Below are 18,563 nucleotides of genomic sequence, written 5' to 3'. Positions count from 1 at the left end.
ATTTCTACTCACTTATTTCAGGAACTATTTCAGAATCTACCACTTTTAGGCACATGCTGGAGAAGACTAAGAGAAAATAATGATATCCTCTACCTGCACCAATAAACATAAAGGCTTCTGAGAATTTCTTTATGGGAGCAATCATTTTAAGTACAAAAATTAAAAAGAAAGTCCTCCCCCACCCAAATACTTTCAATGAATGTTTCTGGTTTATAAAAGGCTAAGTGAAATTCAATTACACAGAACACATACACTGTTTGAATTGTAAAGCCTTTCTATGTGATATTACATTGACATACAACATGAAAAAAGAGCCCGAGATACAAAAATACAGTTGTGATTCAGGAAATGGCACCAAATTAGAACAGTTTTATTATTTAACATACCAATGTATATACATTATCCTCCCAAATAAGAAACAATTTGATTCCAAAGTTTCAAATGTAGTTTCCAAAATGAATCCTTATTGTAAATTTGAAAAAAAAAAAAAAAAAAGTCCTGCAAATTAACACAATTTTGACCCTTGACTAAAATATGCACCCTGTACCAATCACCTCGCATACAAAATGTATATTATAAATAAAACTTTCAAAAAAGATCTTGGATGTTTATTGCACGTTGTACAGAATGCTTGCCACTATCTGAAAGGCTTTTCAGCTCTTTACTGTATAATCTGTTTAAAGGATTTCCTCAAACTTGGGTGAAAACACTCTGCAAATATGAGCCTATATAGGATCATAGATGCTGCTTACCAGAAACAGGAAAATACAATCTTATTTGTAGACTTATTTGGACTGCTTCTGCACTTTTTCTGAAATAAGAATGACTCTGTTGTTTAGTGTTAAAAGCAATGACAAGATCCGGACACGTTAAAAGTCCTGTTCAAATGTCAGTTTTCTCTTTTCAAATAGAAACTACGTGGAGAGGCATTTTTTTACCCAGTCATATATTTCTACTTTCTAGGACCAGCCCTTCTTGAAGTATATTTGTTAAAGATCACACTACAGGATTCAGAACAATGCTGTTCGTCAGCAACAGTTACTGTTTTGGTTTCAACATCTCAACCTCTCTCAGCCCTAGTAAAGTTAGCACAAAGCAGCCAGCCTGCCATGGCCTGAAAAACAAAAAAGGGTTCCCAATAAGTTTTCCTTGCATCCAGCACAGTGCCTTGCAAAGAGCAGGCACGCAATAAATATCTGATGAATGAATGCACTATCTTCTGGGACCATTTCCTATACGTAATTACTGATTCATGAGTAATATGCTGATTTAAGGTACACAGATCTAACACAATGACTAAACAGAAAACACGTGTGACACGTTACAGGCCAGGACACGCTGTGTATTTTAAGGGTTAAAACTATTCCCATACTAAAAATTGATTAGTCGAATATTTTTATTTTGCCAAGGGACTCTTAACAGTATTAGCCTTTGGCAATTCCCAAACATACAATGAACCCCAAACAAAACGAAACGAAACAAAACAAAATTGCACTATTACAGGGAAACGAGTCCGTGAAAGCAGAGAGGAGGAGCCAGTTAAGGAACAGCAACTTCAAGGAGACGGTTGTTTTTTCGTTTGCACGTTGGGACGCTCCCATTTTTCTGGTTGCCCTGAATAAACTTCACACATACTTTATCCTGTCTGAACTGAACCAGGAACCTGGAAGAAAAAAATAGGGCAGATTAAAGAAAAGTACACACACAACAGCTGATGATGACACTAACACTAGCTTTTGTTTGTTTCTTTTTTTTTTTTAAGTTTATTTATGTATTTTGAAAGAGAAAGAGAGGGGGAGGGAGGGGCAGAGACAGAATACAAGCTGTCAGCGCAGAGTTTGATGTGGGGCTCGATCTCACGAACCTTGAGCTCATGACCTGAGCCCAAATCAAGTAAGATGCTTAACCGGCTGAGCCATGCAGGTGCCCCCAACTAGCTTTTGTTTCCTAATGGATATTGACCTTGACAAGTATTGCCTCTTTCCATCAGCACTTGCAACAGCCATCACTTAGCCCCTAAGGAAAGTGAAGTTCATTAACTCATCACACTCCAGTAAGGTAAGAAGGGCTAAGAAGAATTATTTCCATGTTTCAAATGAAGACCAACCTGCTCTTTTCCCATTTTTCTCCATTTTTGCATAGTAAGACCATAAACTGGCAGGGGGTGGGGGAGGTTCCTATTGAATTACCAACAGATTGAGAAAATTAAATGAAAAAATATCATTAAAGAGGTCTAGAGACACTCCAGACTATGATTTCCAAACACTGGTTACTGACATTATTTCCTCAACAATTTTTGTCATATCCACACACTATGCTAATAGTTGTTTCTAACCCTAAGTAAGTAGATTTCAAAATAGCTGTGACCTATGGAATAATAATAAAATTGCAAGTTTGATATTCCCTTTATATTTTTTAATGTCCATTAAAATATATATATAATATACTACATATAGTAGAGTATATATAGTATGTATATAATAGTATATATATAGTATATATATATATACACTATATATTACTAATACAAACTACATATATACTATATACATATATAGCATATACATATAATCAAAACACTTACACACTCTGTCAGTGCACACTCAAAGCCACTTCTTATCCTACAGTAGTAGTACATGTGGTACAACATGTGAAACCATATTCTAGTTCTAATCTGTCCTTTCATAGACTGTTAGGGGTCAAGTGCTCGTCCACAGGATGATTTGTCACACCTTCCTACCACAAACGTACTGCATTCCTGCTGGACTCAGGGCTGCAAGGGACACCTGGCCATACAAAATGAGGTCCCTGCCCTCAAGGATGGCATCCCTGTGGAGGAAGGAGAGCGGCATGACTGGACCAGAACCCGGGCTTTCCCATCTCAAAGCCAGTGCTCGTCACTCCAGCATAAGAGTCAGTACAACGTTGCCATATTTGCAATATGTTTCTCAGGGAACAGTTTTCTGAGTTGCTGGCATATAGCTGAGTCACTCTAACAACCGTGTGACAGATCGCATGCTCACCGGATCCACGACAACGGCAAACATCAAAACAGCTCTGTTCCATGCACATTAGTCTCAGCGTCAAGGTCTACAGAACCCGTCCGTGTTTTGCAAACATTGTCTACAGGAGTGAAATGTGACACACACGCTCCTGATTTATCAATTGTTTTAACAGGATAGTACTTCCCTGCTTTGGAATGGTCTATTTCTTTTTACCTTGAAAGTACTGACAAAAAGAATTATGGCTCCAAAATCGCATCTCTCCAGCATATATACTTGTATCTATGTGCCTCAAAGAAAGAAAGCACCTTTTGAATTTAATGCCAATACACACATTTAAAAAATCAAATATTTTGACATTTTAATTTTCAAAGACCACTTATAGTGTAATGAAAGTATAGGGAGTTCTCTTCCCCAATAACTTTAGCATTGGCTGTCTTCATGTTCACAATGCATGATTGCAAGATTTATTGAATGTTCACCATGCACCATACTTTTCTTAGTAAGTTACATATATTAACTCAACTTTAAAATAATCCTATGAGGCAAGTAATATTATTAATTTTTTTTAATGCTTATTTACTTTTGAGAGAGATAGACACACACAACTGGGGGAGGGGCAGAGAGAGAGGGAGACACAGAGTCTGAAGCAGGCTCTGTCAGCACAGAGCCCGACGCGGGGCTCGAACTCATGAACTGTGAGATCATGACTTGAGCTGAAGTCAGATGCTTAACCGACTGAGCCACCCAGGTGCCCCATAGGCAAGTAATATTATTCCTCTCCACTTCATAAAAGAGAAAACTGGAGCATGGCCCACAGTGAGGGCATGGTAATCAGAGAATCACCCTCCAGCAAACAATAATGTTGAATGCATTCGTTCACAGCATCAATACCAGTTCGAACGTCACAGCAAAAAGAATTTAGATGATTTGTTCTGATTTAAAATATTCAGACAAACAACTGCATATGTTGAATGATTTACACGTTTGTATATTATGTGTGTGTACCCATGTACATACACACACACATATTTAAAATGTTTAATAGAACAAATTCACTTTGGTTTTTTCAATACTTTTAGGACTTCGTTTTTAGAAACTGTTTAGAAATATTACACATTTTATTTAAGGTCCTTAAAATGCAATCTATTTATGGACTGAACCGTTTGGGAATAAGAACTGGGAATTACAAAGCAGGTTAAAACTGCTCTAAGGAGTAAACAGGACTCTGACTCTCCTCTTGTAAACTGACAGCCAGTTTATCCATAATGCCTAGGGAGACTAGGTGTATTAAAATATTACTTCTGCTTCTGAAAAGGACACACTGAGGAAGGTTTCGGTCATTGAACTGCACACTGGATATAATACTAATCTGCCGAGGGGTGCCTGGGTGGCTCAGTCGGTTGAGCGTCCAGCTCTTGATTTCGGCTCAGGTCATGATTTCACGGTTCATAAGTTCAAGCCCCGAATCAGGCTCTGTAATGACGGTGCGGAGCCTGTTTAGGACTCTCTCTCTCTCTCTCTCTCTCTCTCCCTCTCCTGCACTTGTGTGTGTGCTTTCTCTCTCTCTCAAAATAAATAAATTTAAAAAAAAATTACTAATCTGTAGAGCTGGCAGTGAAATGGATTAAAGCCACTTAGGACTGCAAAAAAAAATACATCATGGGCACCCCTGCCCATGACTTTGTAAAATTTTTTTTTAAACTTAAAATGCGCTCCAAGGAGGTGTATGATCCTTGCCTAAGAGCTCTAGAGGTTGTGAAACAGGCTACATTGACCGTTGCTCTGCCATGTGGCTCCCTAAAGCCTGGGCAGGGGACCACGGGTGCTCTGCGGGATGCCATCAGCTGTTTTGTTTTTATGAAACCAAAAACGATTAGGAATTGGAAAAGGAAAGGTGTTTTGGACTGGTTTACGATGCGACTAAATGTTTTGTTTTCTTCACATGACCACCCTGTAAACCTTCACTCCCACAAGCATGTTTACTGAAAGCTTACGCATCCAGAACATCATACCCCTCTCTCTGACAAGGCAGGGTCCCTGCCACCCACAAGCAAACCATCCCCATCAGTGTTGCACAACTGTGTGCCTCACACACAATGTGAGAACCGCGGGAGGGTTCTGTGGTGGATGACGTATGAGAAACAGCACACGCTATCCTGCCCAGCCCCTCTGAAGAGTCATGATGTGTGACAACACAGCACATCTGGGGAGACCTGTAGTAAAGACAGATTGTACATTTCCACGAGCCACTACTTTCTTCACAGCAGAGGCTGTGTTCCTACAATACCAGCTTGAGAAATGCTTAAGAGTAGCGATCCTTTGTGACCTGGATGCTGATGTGACTTTCTCTGTAAAGACAACCTCATTAATGTAGTGAGTCAACCGTAACGCTGCTTCATCCGTATTCCAAGGAGCTCCTGCATCTGGAATACACAGAATCTTCCCGGGATGAGTGGGAATTACCAGTTCCACCGAAACAGAAGCCCTGCATCCCAAGTTATAAAACATTTCAACTAAAGGGAGCTTAAAGTTATAATAGGTCCTAACAGGTTAAAATCTTAATTGACTAGAACCCAAGTAGCCATTATATTTTTTCCTAATACATATTCTTTGTTTAATGAGAAAGGACCTAATGACAAGAAAAGCTATTTACTACAAACTGCAATTTCCTATGTAGAGTATACATAAAGGTCAATCTCCCACCAAATGTAAATACCACTGTTGGTGTACAATGAGGACAGATGATGAACCCAAGGTTCTGTACATCCTCAAACATCAAGGAGAGTTAGCTTGGCCTACAGAGGGATAAGAATGGGTATGAATTTATTTTGCTTTTTATTTTATTTTATTTTTTTAAGTTTATTTATGTTAAGAGAGAGAGAGAGAGAGAGAGAGAGAGAGAACAGGAGCGGGGGAAGGACAGAGAGAGAGAGAATCCCAAGCAAGCTCTGTACTATTGGGGCTCTGCCCCGACACGGGGCTCAAACTCACGAACCGTGAGATCATGTCCTGAGCTGAAATCAAAAGTCAGACACTTAACCGACTGAGCCACCCAGGCACCCCAAGAATAGGTATGAGTTTATTTTAGAAAGACTTTTAGAAAGAGTTGAAATAGAATAGGCTGGCAAAAATCTTAATTAGAAAATAAAATCATTTCTTGAGCAATCTGGTTCCGTGACTTCTTACTGTACATGCAAAGAAGTATATAAACAGGTAGTAAACACTCTATTGAAAAGTAAAGTAACCAATCAGGTATCAATCAGCACAGTAACTCAAATTCATTCAAATGAGCTCATATCGATAGATTTCATAAGTGGGGGGAATGCTCCAACCTGCATATAAATAATCAGTCTCTATCCTTAGAGCCCTACTGTGAAGTAAAAACAGTAAAATTTCAAATTTATATATAGCAGTCTTAGCATACCAGTCAACCTTGTCAACATGGAATGCTTATTCTCTATCTATCTATGTCAGAAAAAGGCATAGCAAATATAATACATCCAAAACAGCACTCTTGATTGCAGCCCAGCCACCCCCAAACCCTTCTTTCTTGAGCGTCATCTGTGGCAGTAAATGGTACCACCATTTGGGCTCAGGCCCCAGACCTACCGTCCAATCTGTTAATAAGTCCTCTTGTTTTCCCTCAAATTACATTTGGATTCTACTTCTCACTACCTCCCACTCCCACCCTAGCCTAAGCCACATCATCCTAGACAGCTCAGAGAAGCTCCCAATTTTTCTCCACTTCCATTTTTGCCTCCCTAGAGCTATTTTCCACACTGCAGCCAGAGGAATCTTTGAAAATCACAAATCAGATCATGCCACATCCTTGCTTGAAACTTATAATAGCATTCCATTGTCCTCAGTAAAATCTCAACTTCTTACCTTAGCTACCAAGCTGTACATGGCCGGGTCTCTGTCTATCTCTTCAGGGTCTTTTCCTACCATTTCATTCTGCCAGTAAGTTCATTCCCATCTCAGGGCCTTTGCACCTGCTGCCTCCCTGCCCTGGAAGGCACCTCCCAAGATGGTTGCCTGGCTTGCTCCACTGATTTCAGCCTCGACTCAAATGTCACTGTATCAAACAAGCCTCCCTGACCTCCCTATCAAAAATAGCACACTCTGGGCCTTATTCTGCCTTTTTTCCCTCTCCACAAGCAATTGTCATTAACCAAAGTCATATTACTTATTTATTATGTATGCATATTTGTCTCTTCCACCAGGATGTCAGGGACATGAAGGCAAGGACTTGATCAGTACCATTCACTGCCCGTCCACCATCTAGAATAAATATCAGATGCACACTCGCTACTTAAAGGTAGTGGCTGCATTAATGAGTAAGACTAGAGTGCTCAGCTAAAGCAAGAAAGCAGAAAGTGAAACACCACATTCAAACAGTTATGAACATACTCATCAGAAATTTCGATGCTGAGCTTCTGTTTGGTTTGGCTGAGAGTCGTCCGATACAGCTTTGTGGCCATTTCAATAAGGTGATCGCTGCTGAAGAGAAAGTCTCCTTTACTAGCTGCTTCAGAGCCCTAAAAGGACAAAGCAAGAGTCAGACCATCATAATTAAAGACAGCTTAGGAGGTAAATGTTTACAGGCTTGGCTGAAAACGTATTTACTGGCTCTTTAAAAAAACATTAGTTACTGGAGTCCATTCTTCCAAATAAATAATAACGATGAAAGCCGTATTTCTTCCAACTTGCTCGGGGCACTTTTAGTAAGGTTACCTAACCTGACGCTACCCAAAGTTGGTAGGTAGACCACAGGCACCTTCCACATCACCTCGGAGCTTGTTAGACGAGGAGAACCTCGGGCCCTAGCGCAGGCCCACTGACCAGGATCCCTGAATGATCTGTTTGCACATTCAGGCTTGAGAAGCACTGACCTAACCTACAACTCAATCTGAAAGGGCTGTTTAAAAAATTCTTCAGTGGTTTCGTTAAAAACATAAGCAGAACAACAACACTCCCAACAAATATCCTAAGGCAGTGGCTCTCCAGCTAAGCTATACAAAATAGGATGGTTGTGCCCCAATCCAAGAAACTCTGGTTTGAGGGGACTGGGGGCATAGCCTGGGCACCAGCATTATTGTGTGTAATCAAGGTTCAGAATCGCCGTGTTAGGACTGGATATGCTCCCTTTAAGTTAGGACCCACAGTGGGGAAAAGAGGCAGAATGAAGCATACGGGACTTTCCTAAGTGTAGAAACAGCAAGCTACGTGCACTACCAGCTAGATGCAGGTCCCTAAATATGATTGATATTCGCCGACATCTGCTTATTCAGTGACTATTTGTTATATGAAAGGCACTATGCTGAGCACTTTACACAGTGTCTCGCTGAATCCTTATAACAACGTTATGAACTAGTGCCATTATTTTCTTCATTTTAAAGAAGAGAAAAGGGTGCCTGGGTGGTTCTGTTGGTTAAGTGTCCGACTCTCTAAAAGAAAGTCTTTTTAATGTTTATTTTTGAGAGAGAGACAGCACGAGCTGGGGAGGGGCAGAGAGAGAAGGAGACACAGAATCCGAAGCAGGCTCTGGGCTCTGAGCCACCCAGGTGCCCCAGTTGGACTCTTGATTTCGACTCAGGTCATGATCTCATGACTTGTGAGATCGAGCCCTGCATTTGGCTTTGCGCTGACAGAGAGGAGCCTGCTTGGAATTCTCTCTCTCCCTCTCTCTCTGTCCCTTCCCCACTCACGCGTGTGCACACACATTGTGCACATGTGCTCTCTCTCAAAATAAACATTAAAAAAATAAATACAATAAAACATAAAGAGGAGAAAAATTAGGTAGGCACACAGAAGTTAAATGACTCGGCCAAGGTCACTGTAAAATTGGTGAGACCAACTCCAGAGCCTACATTCTTAACTACTTCGTTCAAATCAGGAAGTCCTCAAGGCACCTAGGTGGCTCAGTCAGTTAAGTGTCTGACTCTTCATTTCAGCTCAGGTCCTGATCTCACAGTTGTGAGATCAAGCCCCACACTGGGCTCACGCTGAGCATGAAGCCTGCTTGGGATTTTCTCTCCCTCTCCCCCACTTGTGCTCTCTCTCTCAAAAATAAATTAAAAAAAAAAAAATCAGGAAGTCCTAGTTAGGCTAAAAAAGCACTGAATGTTAAAAAGTCTTTAGGTCAAAGTTATGAGGCAGTTGTTTCATTGTGGTTGCCTTCTTTAATTAAAAAACCACAAATTAAAGATGAATAAGGGGACAGACATTTATCAAGCCGTATACAGAAAAAAACCACAGGAGGAAGCAATGAACATCCTGGTATTTCCATGTATTATTCTCAAAATAAAGCACATCACTGTGAGTGCAAACAAAAGCTGCTCAGGGAAATCAGAATTCAATGAACAATAAATGTGATTAATCAGTTCAATTTCAACTAGTCAATTTCAATCACTGAAAAGCCAAGCCTGAGATTTTACATAGGAGTGAATATAGCCCAAATCTGCAAATCAATAACATGTAGAAAATTTTAATGTTTTTGTTTTTTATTTTTGAGAGAGAGACAGAGACAGAGTGCGAGCGGCGGGAGGGGCAGAGAGAAGGAGACACAGTATCTGAAGCAGGCTCCAGGCTCTGAGTTGTCAGCACAGAGCCTGATGTGGAGCTCGAACTCACAAGCCATGAGATCATGACCTTAGCCGAAGTTGGATGCCTAACCGACTGAGCCACCCAGGCGCCCCAGATGTAGAAAATTTTCAATCAGTGCCTCGGAGATTGGACAAATGCAGAAATCTTTCAAACAAATCAATAGTTGGACCTTTACCTCTTTGAGATGGATGGCAAAGAAGCCATCATTCTGTGAGCTCATCGATACTTTGGTCACATCCACCAAAGGAACCTCTGACTTGATCTGCCCGGACTTTTGATCGGCAAGAAGGAGATTATTATTTGTTAAGAGGAAAATCCGGGATGTGCTCTAAAACAAAACAAAACAAAACGAAACAAATAAGGATGTAAAACCAATGATGAAAAACACCCCAAGTGGTCCTTGAGTTTCAAGTATTAGTTATTTGCAGAAATGCCCATTTTATTCTGTATCTTTCGGCATGCATACCTATGTAAACTGAGAACACACTAAAAACACAAATAACGTATCTTAAATCATGAAAGTTTCAGAGAACAAGCAAAAGTCCACCTAAGCTTAAAGGTAAGGGGGAACATCTTCCTTTATAAGAATTCTGCTGAGAAAATGAAATGCAAATTTGAATATTCAGAAAACTAAAGATGACTGTCCCAATTGAAAAACACTTCTTACAAGTCTTCAGGGATAGCATTTTACCTTCCCATTGGCACGGTTAATTTTGTTCACCACTTCAGCAATGATAATCTTTTCTTCAATAGCATCTTTGAGTTTCTTATACTTGGGATTCTTGTTGATTTCCAGGTAAGCTCCTTGGAATGGTTGCCCAACACTAGAGGGAAAAAAAAAATTCCCCTCACATTAGAAACAGTTCCAGATGGAAGTATTATGGGAGAAAGGTAACACGTTAGCTGATTCTGAAGAGCGATAACTTCATCAGAGTTAATTTTATGCATTTTACACATGTCCTAAATAGTTGGAAATGAAACCTGAAACCTACTTCAAATACATTTTTGATGTCATCATGGCATTTTGTAGGTAGGACTTTGATAAAAATCTTATCACATGGAACAATCAAGATAGAAACCTGTCACAAGAAAGACAGCGAAGGCCCAAGTGCATGGTCTCAAGGAAAAGGCAAATCCTTCTAATCTGTTAATATAAAGTTAACAGCTACCCACAAAGGGCTTCTAATGCCTTTAAACAACATGTGGCAACGGGAAAAAAGAGCACAGATCATTACCATCAGCTGCTTCAAAGAAAAACTTCATTTTCTTGCAGAGAATCAGAAAATCAATAGGCCGCCTGGGAAGAACAGATCCAGAGCAACCGCTTTAGAAGAAAGCTACAGAGCACTTAATATTACCATATAACTCTGGCTCTAAATAGGCAACGTATGAAAGAAGAATCAGGCCTTTCCTCCTAGGATATGCCCCTACTCGGACAGAAGGGGCCAAGGTCACCATTCAGAAGCAGAGCAGTTTTCTTTCAAACAAACTGTATCTTACAAGTCGCACAATCATGCGCTAGGATGTCGATTTCCCTTAAAGGTTTGTGGGGTGACACCTGCAGGACAGCTTCTTCAAAGACACCAAAAAAAACCCCACAACAACAACAACAACAACAACAAACTGTGGCTTCACTCTGAGCTGTAAAGTTCTGGCAATTTGCAAATACAACTTTAAATGCTTGTGTTGTGGGTGGAGGAATAGGGAAGAAAAATCCACGTAGGTGGTCAGGCTGGCACCCAGAAGGGCCGCTGCTTCACACAGTGGTGGGAGGCTAAATTATCCCACCCCTCTGACTGCTGCGGGGGAGCATGCACACAGAACACTACCCAAAGAGGACCTGGCTTGATGTTAATATTTTTTTCTTGCTGTTCATAGTCAAATGCATCTTTATTCATTTAATGTTTTTAAAGGAAGAATCAACAAATGTGTTTTTAATAATTAAAAAGTGCTAAGAGTCTCTGGATTTGTTTCTTCAAAAATGCATTTTTCTCCTTTCAGTTTCTGAAGTGTCACCCACAGGGAATGTTAATTAAGACGATTACAAGTGAAAAAGATATAAAGAAAAAGTTAAATCAATTAGTTGCTGGAGAGAGCACAGGGACCATTTTCGTGTTCGAATGTGCTTTCTTTAGCAGGCACTTTGGACAACTTCGGATGAAGATGCTACGTGGGACTCACGGGGAGTATGTACCATCTCAAGTCACCAGGTCAGCTGACCCAGGAGGCTGTGTCCCTAAAGACACAGAGAATACAAGCACAGCACATGGAATACATGTGAATATACTCAGCAGATATACTTTTTATTTCTGGGCCGTCCTTTGGAAGAAGCTAAAGGTTGTTAAAGATTTCGCTTGAAATTGTACAACCTACTTTTTTATTTAAAAACAGATGAGAGGGGCGCCTGGGTGGCGCAGTCGGTTAAGCGTCCGACTTCAGCCAGGTCACGATCTCGCGGTCCGTGAGTTCGAGCCCCGCGTCAGGCTCTGGGCTGATGGCTCGGAGCCTGGAGCCTGTTTCTGATTCTGTGTCTCCCTCTCCCTCTGCCCCTCCCCCGTTCATGCTCTGTCTCTCTCTGTCCCAAAAATAAATAAACGTTGAAAAAAAAATTAAAAAAAAAAAAAAACAGATGAGAAAGGGATAGGGATTCTGGGGAGAAATGATGAACTTGGGAGATAAAAGAATATTCAGATAAGCGGTCTTTACCAAGGGTTTCACTTGGTAAACTTACAACTGATACTGCTTCTTTTATTGAGTGCTTGGTGCCTACAATAAAGAGACTGATCTGACTGCACAGGCCACTAACGTCATGGCCAAGCAGTTAGCAGACCAAAGGCCATCACAGAGCAGTGCTCCCGCAACACTCTTAGAATGACAGACCGGCTCGCTCTTCTTTACAATACAAATGAGCCTGACCCAGCTGGTTCAAGGAAGAAGACTGGCATGGGGATTACAGTATATTACCAGCAGAAATTGGGCCGGCCTCTGAAAACTATGGAAAACGAACAAGAATTTACGATGAAGATTTATCTTAATAGCCTATGCAATTTGTATTTTAAACGATGACTTCTAATTATTTAGTGAAGTGTTTAGGCTAATGCCAATGAAATAAAACCAACAAATGTAATCTCATTTCATTACAATATGCCATGAAAGCCATTGCTCAAAAGTGTTTAAGTGTACTTTTTTCAACAGAGCTGAGCTTTATTTCCATGTTTATTACATGTTTATCTTTGATGTCGAATACATATTAGAATCAGCATACAACTTGGGAGAAAAGCTGGACGTTCTCCACTGAATGGGTTAAAAAGGAATATAAAACTACAAAATACTCATTTTAGGTGTTCAATTCTAAATTATGGAAAACAGAACAACAATTACCTTGCCATTTTTCTCTTTCTAGTTTTCCAAGATGAATTTCATTATGAAATATTTTTCACTAACAATTAATTGTAAGAAAGGAAATAAGGGATTAAAACCACTTGACTTTAAGTACAGAATACAAATAGTCTTAACACAGAACTCCTATCTTCTATTTAAAATACAAATATTTCATCATAGTATGAATTGAGAGTGATTAACTGATGTCAACTGGAAATCTAGTGACCTAAGCAAACCCATACATGCCATTTGCTTTTGTCTGGAAGAGTTAGGCTGATCATAAAATAACTCATAGAATTAAAAATCTCTCATGTATCACTGAAATCAAACTCCACTAGAAGCAACCTACAAATATATTTGAGGAGCTTTTAAAATACTGACTTTTATGGGTAAAGCAAAGCCATAATACCTAGATGGGTATAAAGCCTTCTTGTCTTTGAAGAGTTCACTGGCTTCTAATTTTTCTTCGTAAATCAGCTTTTGCTGGTCTGTGAATTGGTCTCTGTATTTTTTACACTGTGAAAAATGAAAAGGAGAAAAAAAAAAGATATCACTTACATAAGTCATTACTCATTCTTAAATATGCTAAGCCAATTTAGTAACATGAAGAGTAAGAGTAAATGTGTACAAAATATCCATTTAAAAAAACCAAGAGCATTTTTCCTTTTTGGGTTTTAAAAGGTTGGTCTTAGAAAATGCCATAAAAACTACGGTCTGTATTGTGGAACTTGGGATGCTTCTTCAGAACACGCGAGGGCCTTGCTAGCAAGGGCCCTACTGGGAGTACTGACCCTCCCACTATGACATCAGCCCCCCCCCCTCAACCCCCAACATCCTTTAGGCCTCAGGCTGTCACACTCTTCTCACAAAGACTTAGCCTAAGAATGACATTGTACATCACAACTCATTGCACACATTGATTTACATGCACACACATAGACAACTGACACAAAAGCTTCACAAAACAATTCCTTCAACATGCCCTGTACTCTATTATTTTTTTTTAACTTTAGTTTTTATTTTTTTAAATTTACATCCAAATTAGTTAGCATATAGTGAAGCAATGATTTCAGGAGTAGATTCCTTAATGCCCCTTACCCATTTAGCCCATCCCCCCCTCCCACAACCCCTCCAGCAACCCTCAGTTTGTTCTCCATATTTATGAGTCTCTTCTGTTTTGTCCCCCTCCCTGTTTTTATATTATTTTTGTTTCCCTTCCCTTAGGTTCATCTGTTTTGTCTCTTAAAGTCCTCAGATGAGTGAAGTCATCTGATTTTTGTCTTTCTCTGACTGATTTCACTTAGCATAACACCCTCCAGTTCCATCCACATAGTTGCAAATGGCAAGATTTCATTCTTTTTGATTGCTGAGTAATACTCCATTGTGTGTGTGTGTGTGTGTGTGTGTGTGTGTGTGTAGATAGATAGATAGATATACACACACACACACACCACATTTTCTTTATCCATTCATCCATCGATGGACATTTGGGCTCTTTCCATACTTTGGCTATTGTTGATAGTGCTGCTAGAAACATGGGGGTGCATGTATCCCTTCGAAACAGCACACCTATATCCCTTGGATAAATACCTAGTAGTGCAATTGCTGCGTCGTAGGGTAGTTCTATTTTTAATTTTTTGAGGAACCTCCATACTGTTTTCCAGAGTGGCTGCACCAGCTTGCATTCCCACCAACAATGCAAAAGAGATCCTCTTTCTCTGCATCCTCACCAACATCTGTTGTTGCCTGAGTTGTTAATCTTAGCCATTCTGACAGGTGTAAGGTGGTATCTCATTGTGGTTTTGATTTGTATTTCCCTGATGATGAGTGATATTGAGCATTTTTTCATGTGTCGGTTGGCCACGTGGACGTCTTCTATCCTACTGTACTTCATTTTAAAACGCTGGTCGGTAATCTATTAAATTGATTTCACGACTCACAAATATGCTACAACCCTTGGTTTGAAAAACACTGCTCTGAATCCCCTATTGCCATTTTACGGTATGGACACCTGACCTGAGAAATCTCTCCTTTGGCTGGATTCTGAGATGGTACTGAAGGGACACAGGGGGTGGCTGGAGGGGCAGGGACAGGTGTTTTATTTTTATTTTTTATTATGTTTATTTATTTTTGAGAGAGACAGAGCGTGAGCAAGGAAGGGGCAGAGAAGGGAAGACACAGAATCCAAAGCAGGTTCCAGGCTCAGCTGTCAGCACGGAGCCCGACATCGGGCTCAAACTCACAAACTGCAAGATCATGACCTGAGTCAAAGTTGGGACGTTCAACCGACTGACCACCCAGGTGCCCCTAGGCCAGGTGTTTCAGATGAACTCTAAGACATTCAGTTACAAATGTAGTTGAGACCCACTGATATAATTGTATAAGGGAATGTTAGCATTGCTGCCCACCCTTTCAGGAATAAACACATCCTTCTCATTCTCTATCCCCAAATGCAAGGGCCAGGGGCCAGGGGAGAGCAGAGGCAGAGCAGACTCCTGGCATTAGAAGTTCCCCATCGTTATTTCTGAAAATAGTCTCACTGTCAGACTCAAAGAGGGAGATGAGCATTGAGACACTGGTGAATTTCACCAAACTGACTCACTAAGTTAGGGAACAGAAGGGAGAATCCAGTTCCACATGCTGTGTCACCAATATTACACTATTCAGTGATAATGTCACTCTACATATGTAATTCTGGAAAGGGACAAGCCTACAGTGCCCAGCAGGAAAGAGTTTCCTGGAAGTGATATCCATCAGTCATTCACTTACCAAATATAATAAGCCTTTCAATGATTATATCGTAGGATTATATGATTATCATATTAATGATTATATCGTATCTGACACTTGTACATATTTAGCATTCCATATATCAACTGAACTACTAAAATAAAGTCAACATCTATATAAGTAACCCACGTACTTCTGGGCAACACCTAAGTAACACGTTATGCTCTCATAAAATTAAGGAAGCTAAAAATATAAGGCAATGTCAAATAGATTTTTAGCTTCCATTTAATTCAGGTTGAGGGAAACTTAATCTCTTTGATGTCTTGTGAGGCACTCTAAAGCCGTTTTTTTCCCCAGTCCATCAAAACATGTAGTGTTCTCGCGTACGTTTATGCACGTACTCAATACATCTTAGAAAGTAAACTCCTACAATCTTCAAGATTTAACTATATCCTGTGAAGATGTTCAAATTTTATTATTTCTTTTTTTTTTTTTTAATTTTTTTTTTCAACGTTTATTTATTTTTGGGACAGAGAGAGACAGAGCATGAACGGGGGAGGGGCAGACACAGAATCGGAAACAGGCTCCAGGCTCTGAGCCATCAGCCCAGAGCCCGACGCGGGGCTCGAACTCACGGACCGCGAGATCGTGACCTGGCTGAAGTCGGACGCTTAACCAACTGCGCCACCCAGGCGCCCCCAAATTTTATTATTTCTATCTCTGGCAGTATTCCTTCAGGTAAAGATGAATAACAGAAGCACATCAAAACAAAACAAAAACCTGAACTACTTTAAAGCAACTGGAATCTGGAAGGGAAAGACACTGGAGCCATGCACACTCTCCTTTCCAGACAAGGATGACAGGTGACAGTCATGGGAACACCTGGCTGCTCTAGAAATTCTCACACAAAGCCAAGTACGGTGCACGGTTCAAAAATACCAAGGTCCTCAGATACGTCTCTTTGAGGTTAGAGGAAGAGCATGGTTAAAAATCTGCTTTTACATAACATTTTTCAAACGCTCAAAATATATGTTAAGAAGTCTCTGAAAAAAAAACCTAACAAGGCATTTTTTTACCCTCCACAAGTGGAAAATCCTTTTTAGTTCTTTGTGAGTAGAATCCAAAAATAGGTAAGGTCTTGATGGCCAGTTCTTGTCTATTGGAGATAAGGAAGGCATCTTATTTTTCATTTCCAAGAAGTATTTTTGCACCTATGTGGAGTTTGACAAAAAATGCTAGATAAGTAAAATATACCAGAAAAGTCATTGTTTTACATAAACCAGGATCAAGCAAACCACTTGGTGGAATTTAGCAAGTTTTAGTTTATAAAATGTTGCAACTCCTCTGGAAAATCTCTTTTTAACTCTCTGTATTGGTTGGGAAAATCTAAGCTCCACTAAATGGTTAAGAGAAAGGAAGAATACTAATTTTAAAATTAACATTAATACTTACACCAGCTAACACTAGAAAGCTGCATTGTTTAATAGGCAGCCACTTGCCACCTGTGACTATTTCTATTTAAATCTTTAGTAATTAAAAAAAAAGTTAAAAATCCAGTTCATCAATCACATTTGTTACATTTCAAGTGCTCAATAGCCACATGTGGCTAGACTTTACTGCACCACAAAGATCTAGAACATTTTCACTGCTGCAGAAAGTCCTATTGGACAGCACTGCTCTAGAGTACTGAATATGAGCCAGGAACTGTAAGAGCTTTCAATCATCACTCCATTTTACAGGCGACAAGAATGAGGCTCACAGAAGTTAAGTGATTTGCTCAAGCCATAAGTCTGTACATGGCAGAGTGAGCGGGCTCCAGAGTTTGCATGTTACCACTACATATACTTCTCTGGAAGCCAGAGGGAAATGTTAGAATCCATCCCGGAATCGTGGCACAGCCCTGCTCTCCTCGTTGACCAACCTCGCCCTGCAGCAGCTTGTGGCAGTTCAGCAGGGCAAGATCTTGGTGTTCCCCTCAGATTCCTATGTTGAAATCCTAACCCCTAATGGGATAGTGTTAGGAAACGGGGCCTTGGGGAGGCAATTAGGTGAGTAAGGTCACAAGGGGTGGTGCTCCCAGGATTAACGCTCTTATAAGAAGACACGGGAAAGAGCTTGCTTCTCTTTCTCTTCTCCTGTGAGGAAACTAGGAAAAAGCCCTCACCAGAACCAGACCATGCTGGCACTCTGATCTTGGGCTGCCCAGTCTCCAGGACTATGAGAAATAAATGTTTATTAAGCCACACAGTCTATGGTATTTTCATTATAGTAGCCTGAACCAACACACCAGGCTTTCTTGGGTTCCCCTTCCCCAGAGAACGTTCTCTCTGTCAAAGAACATTTCATTGATCATATGTGGGCCGCTAACCTGACACAATTCTACCTGAATTTGAGGGGAAATGATAGAAGGTCACAATCTCTCAATGTCACAGCTAGGGTTTAATAGTTACCAAACAAGTCATTTACGATTGAGGTGATGCTATTCACTAGTTAGTCCTATAATGCTAATTAGCCGCATAGAAAGTATAGACTTACAATTCTCTGAAGTGTAAATTCATAAATTTTCTTTCCAGCATTGGCTCTGAAGAATTTCCTGTACTCCCGACGGACCTTTAAATAGAAGCAGCAGAACACAGAGGTTAACGTGTGGCCGGCAGGTGCCCATATGATACCCTTCTATCAAAAATGAAAAAAAAAGGTGGAACAAGTCAAATTTATAAGTGACTTTCTGGATATAGTAAAATGATTGAAGCACACTGAGACAGTGGATTTTAAATCAGAGAAAAAGAAACGAGAGCTGCAAAGTGGTAATACCAGAATGTTCTAATGTTTTAAATCCTC

At 40.2% G+C, this 18,563-nt stretch overlaps 1 protein-coding gene across 7 annotated transcripts in view; it reads right to left on the bottom strand.

Annotated features, from left to right (window-relative positions):
* Nucleotides 1-349: 349 nt before the first annotated feature.
* The window catches only part of MYO1B (myosin IB), a 190,632-nt gene continuing 172,418 nt past the window's right edge, over nucleotides 350-18,563 (bottom strand). For all 7 annotated transcript variants that reach the window (XM_045480564.1, XM_045480562.1, XM_045480559.1 and 4 more), the window contains 7 exons: nucleotides 18,258-18,332; nucleotides 16,799-16,933; nucleotides 13,402-13,508; nucleotides 10,303-10,435; nucleotides 9,787-9,939; nucleotides 7,416-7,543; nucleotides 350-1,663 (listed from right to left, as the gene is read on the bottom strand). In XM_045480564.1, the coding sequence (XP_045336520.1) occupies nucleotides 1,540-1,663; nucleotides 7,416-7,543; nucleotides 9,787-9,939; nucleotides 10,303-10,435; nucleotides 13,402-13,508; nucleotides 16,799-16,933; nucleotides 18,258-18,332 (855 nt within the window). In that variant the 3' untranslated portion in view covers nucleotides 350-1,539. The remainder of the gene's footprint in view (nucleotides 1,664-7,415; nucleotides 7,544-9,786; nucleotides 9,940-10,302; nucleotides 10,436-13,401; nucleotides 13,509-16,798; nucleotides 16,934-18,257; nucleotides 18,333-18,563) is intronic.

The sequence above is a fragment of the Leopardus geoffroyi genome, chromosome C1 (genome assembly GCF_018350155.1).
Source record: "Leopardus geoffroyi isolate Oge1 chromosome C1, O.geoffroyi_Oge1_pat1.0, whole genome shotgun sequence".
Classification (NCBI taxonomy): domain Eukaryota; kingdom Metazoa; phylum Chordata; class Mammalia; order Carnivora; family Felidae; genus Leopardus; species Leopardus geoffroyi.
The sequence above is the reverse complement of the archived record's forward strand: the minus strand, read 5'-3'. Positions and strand labels throughout refer to the sequence as shown.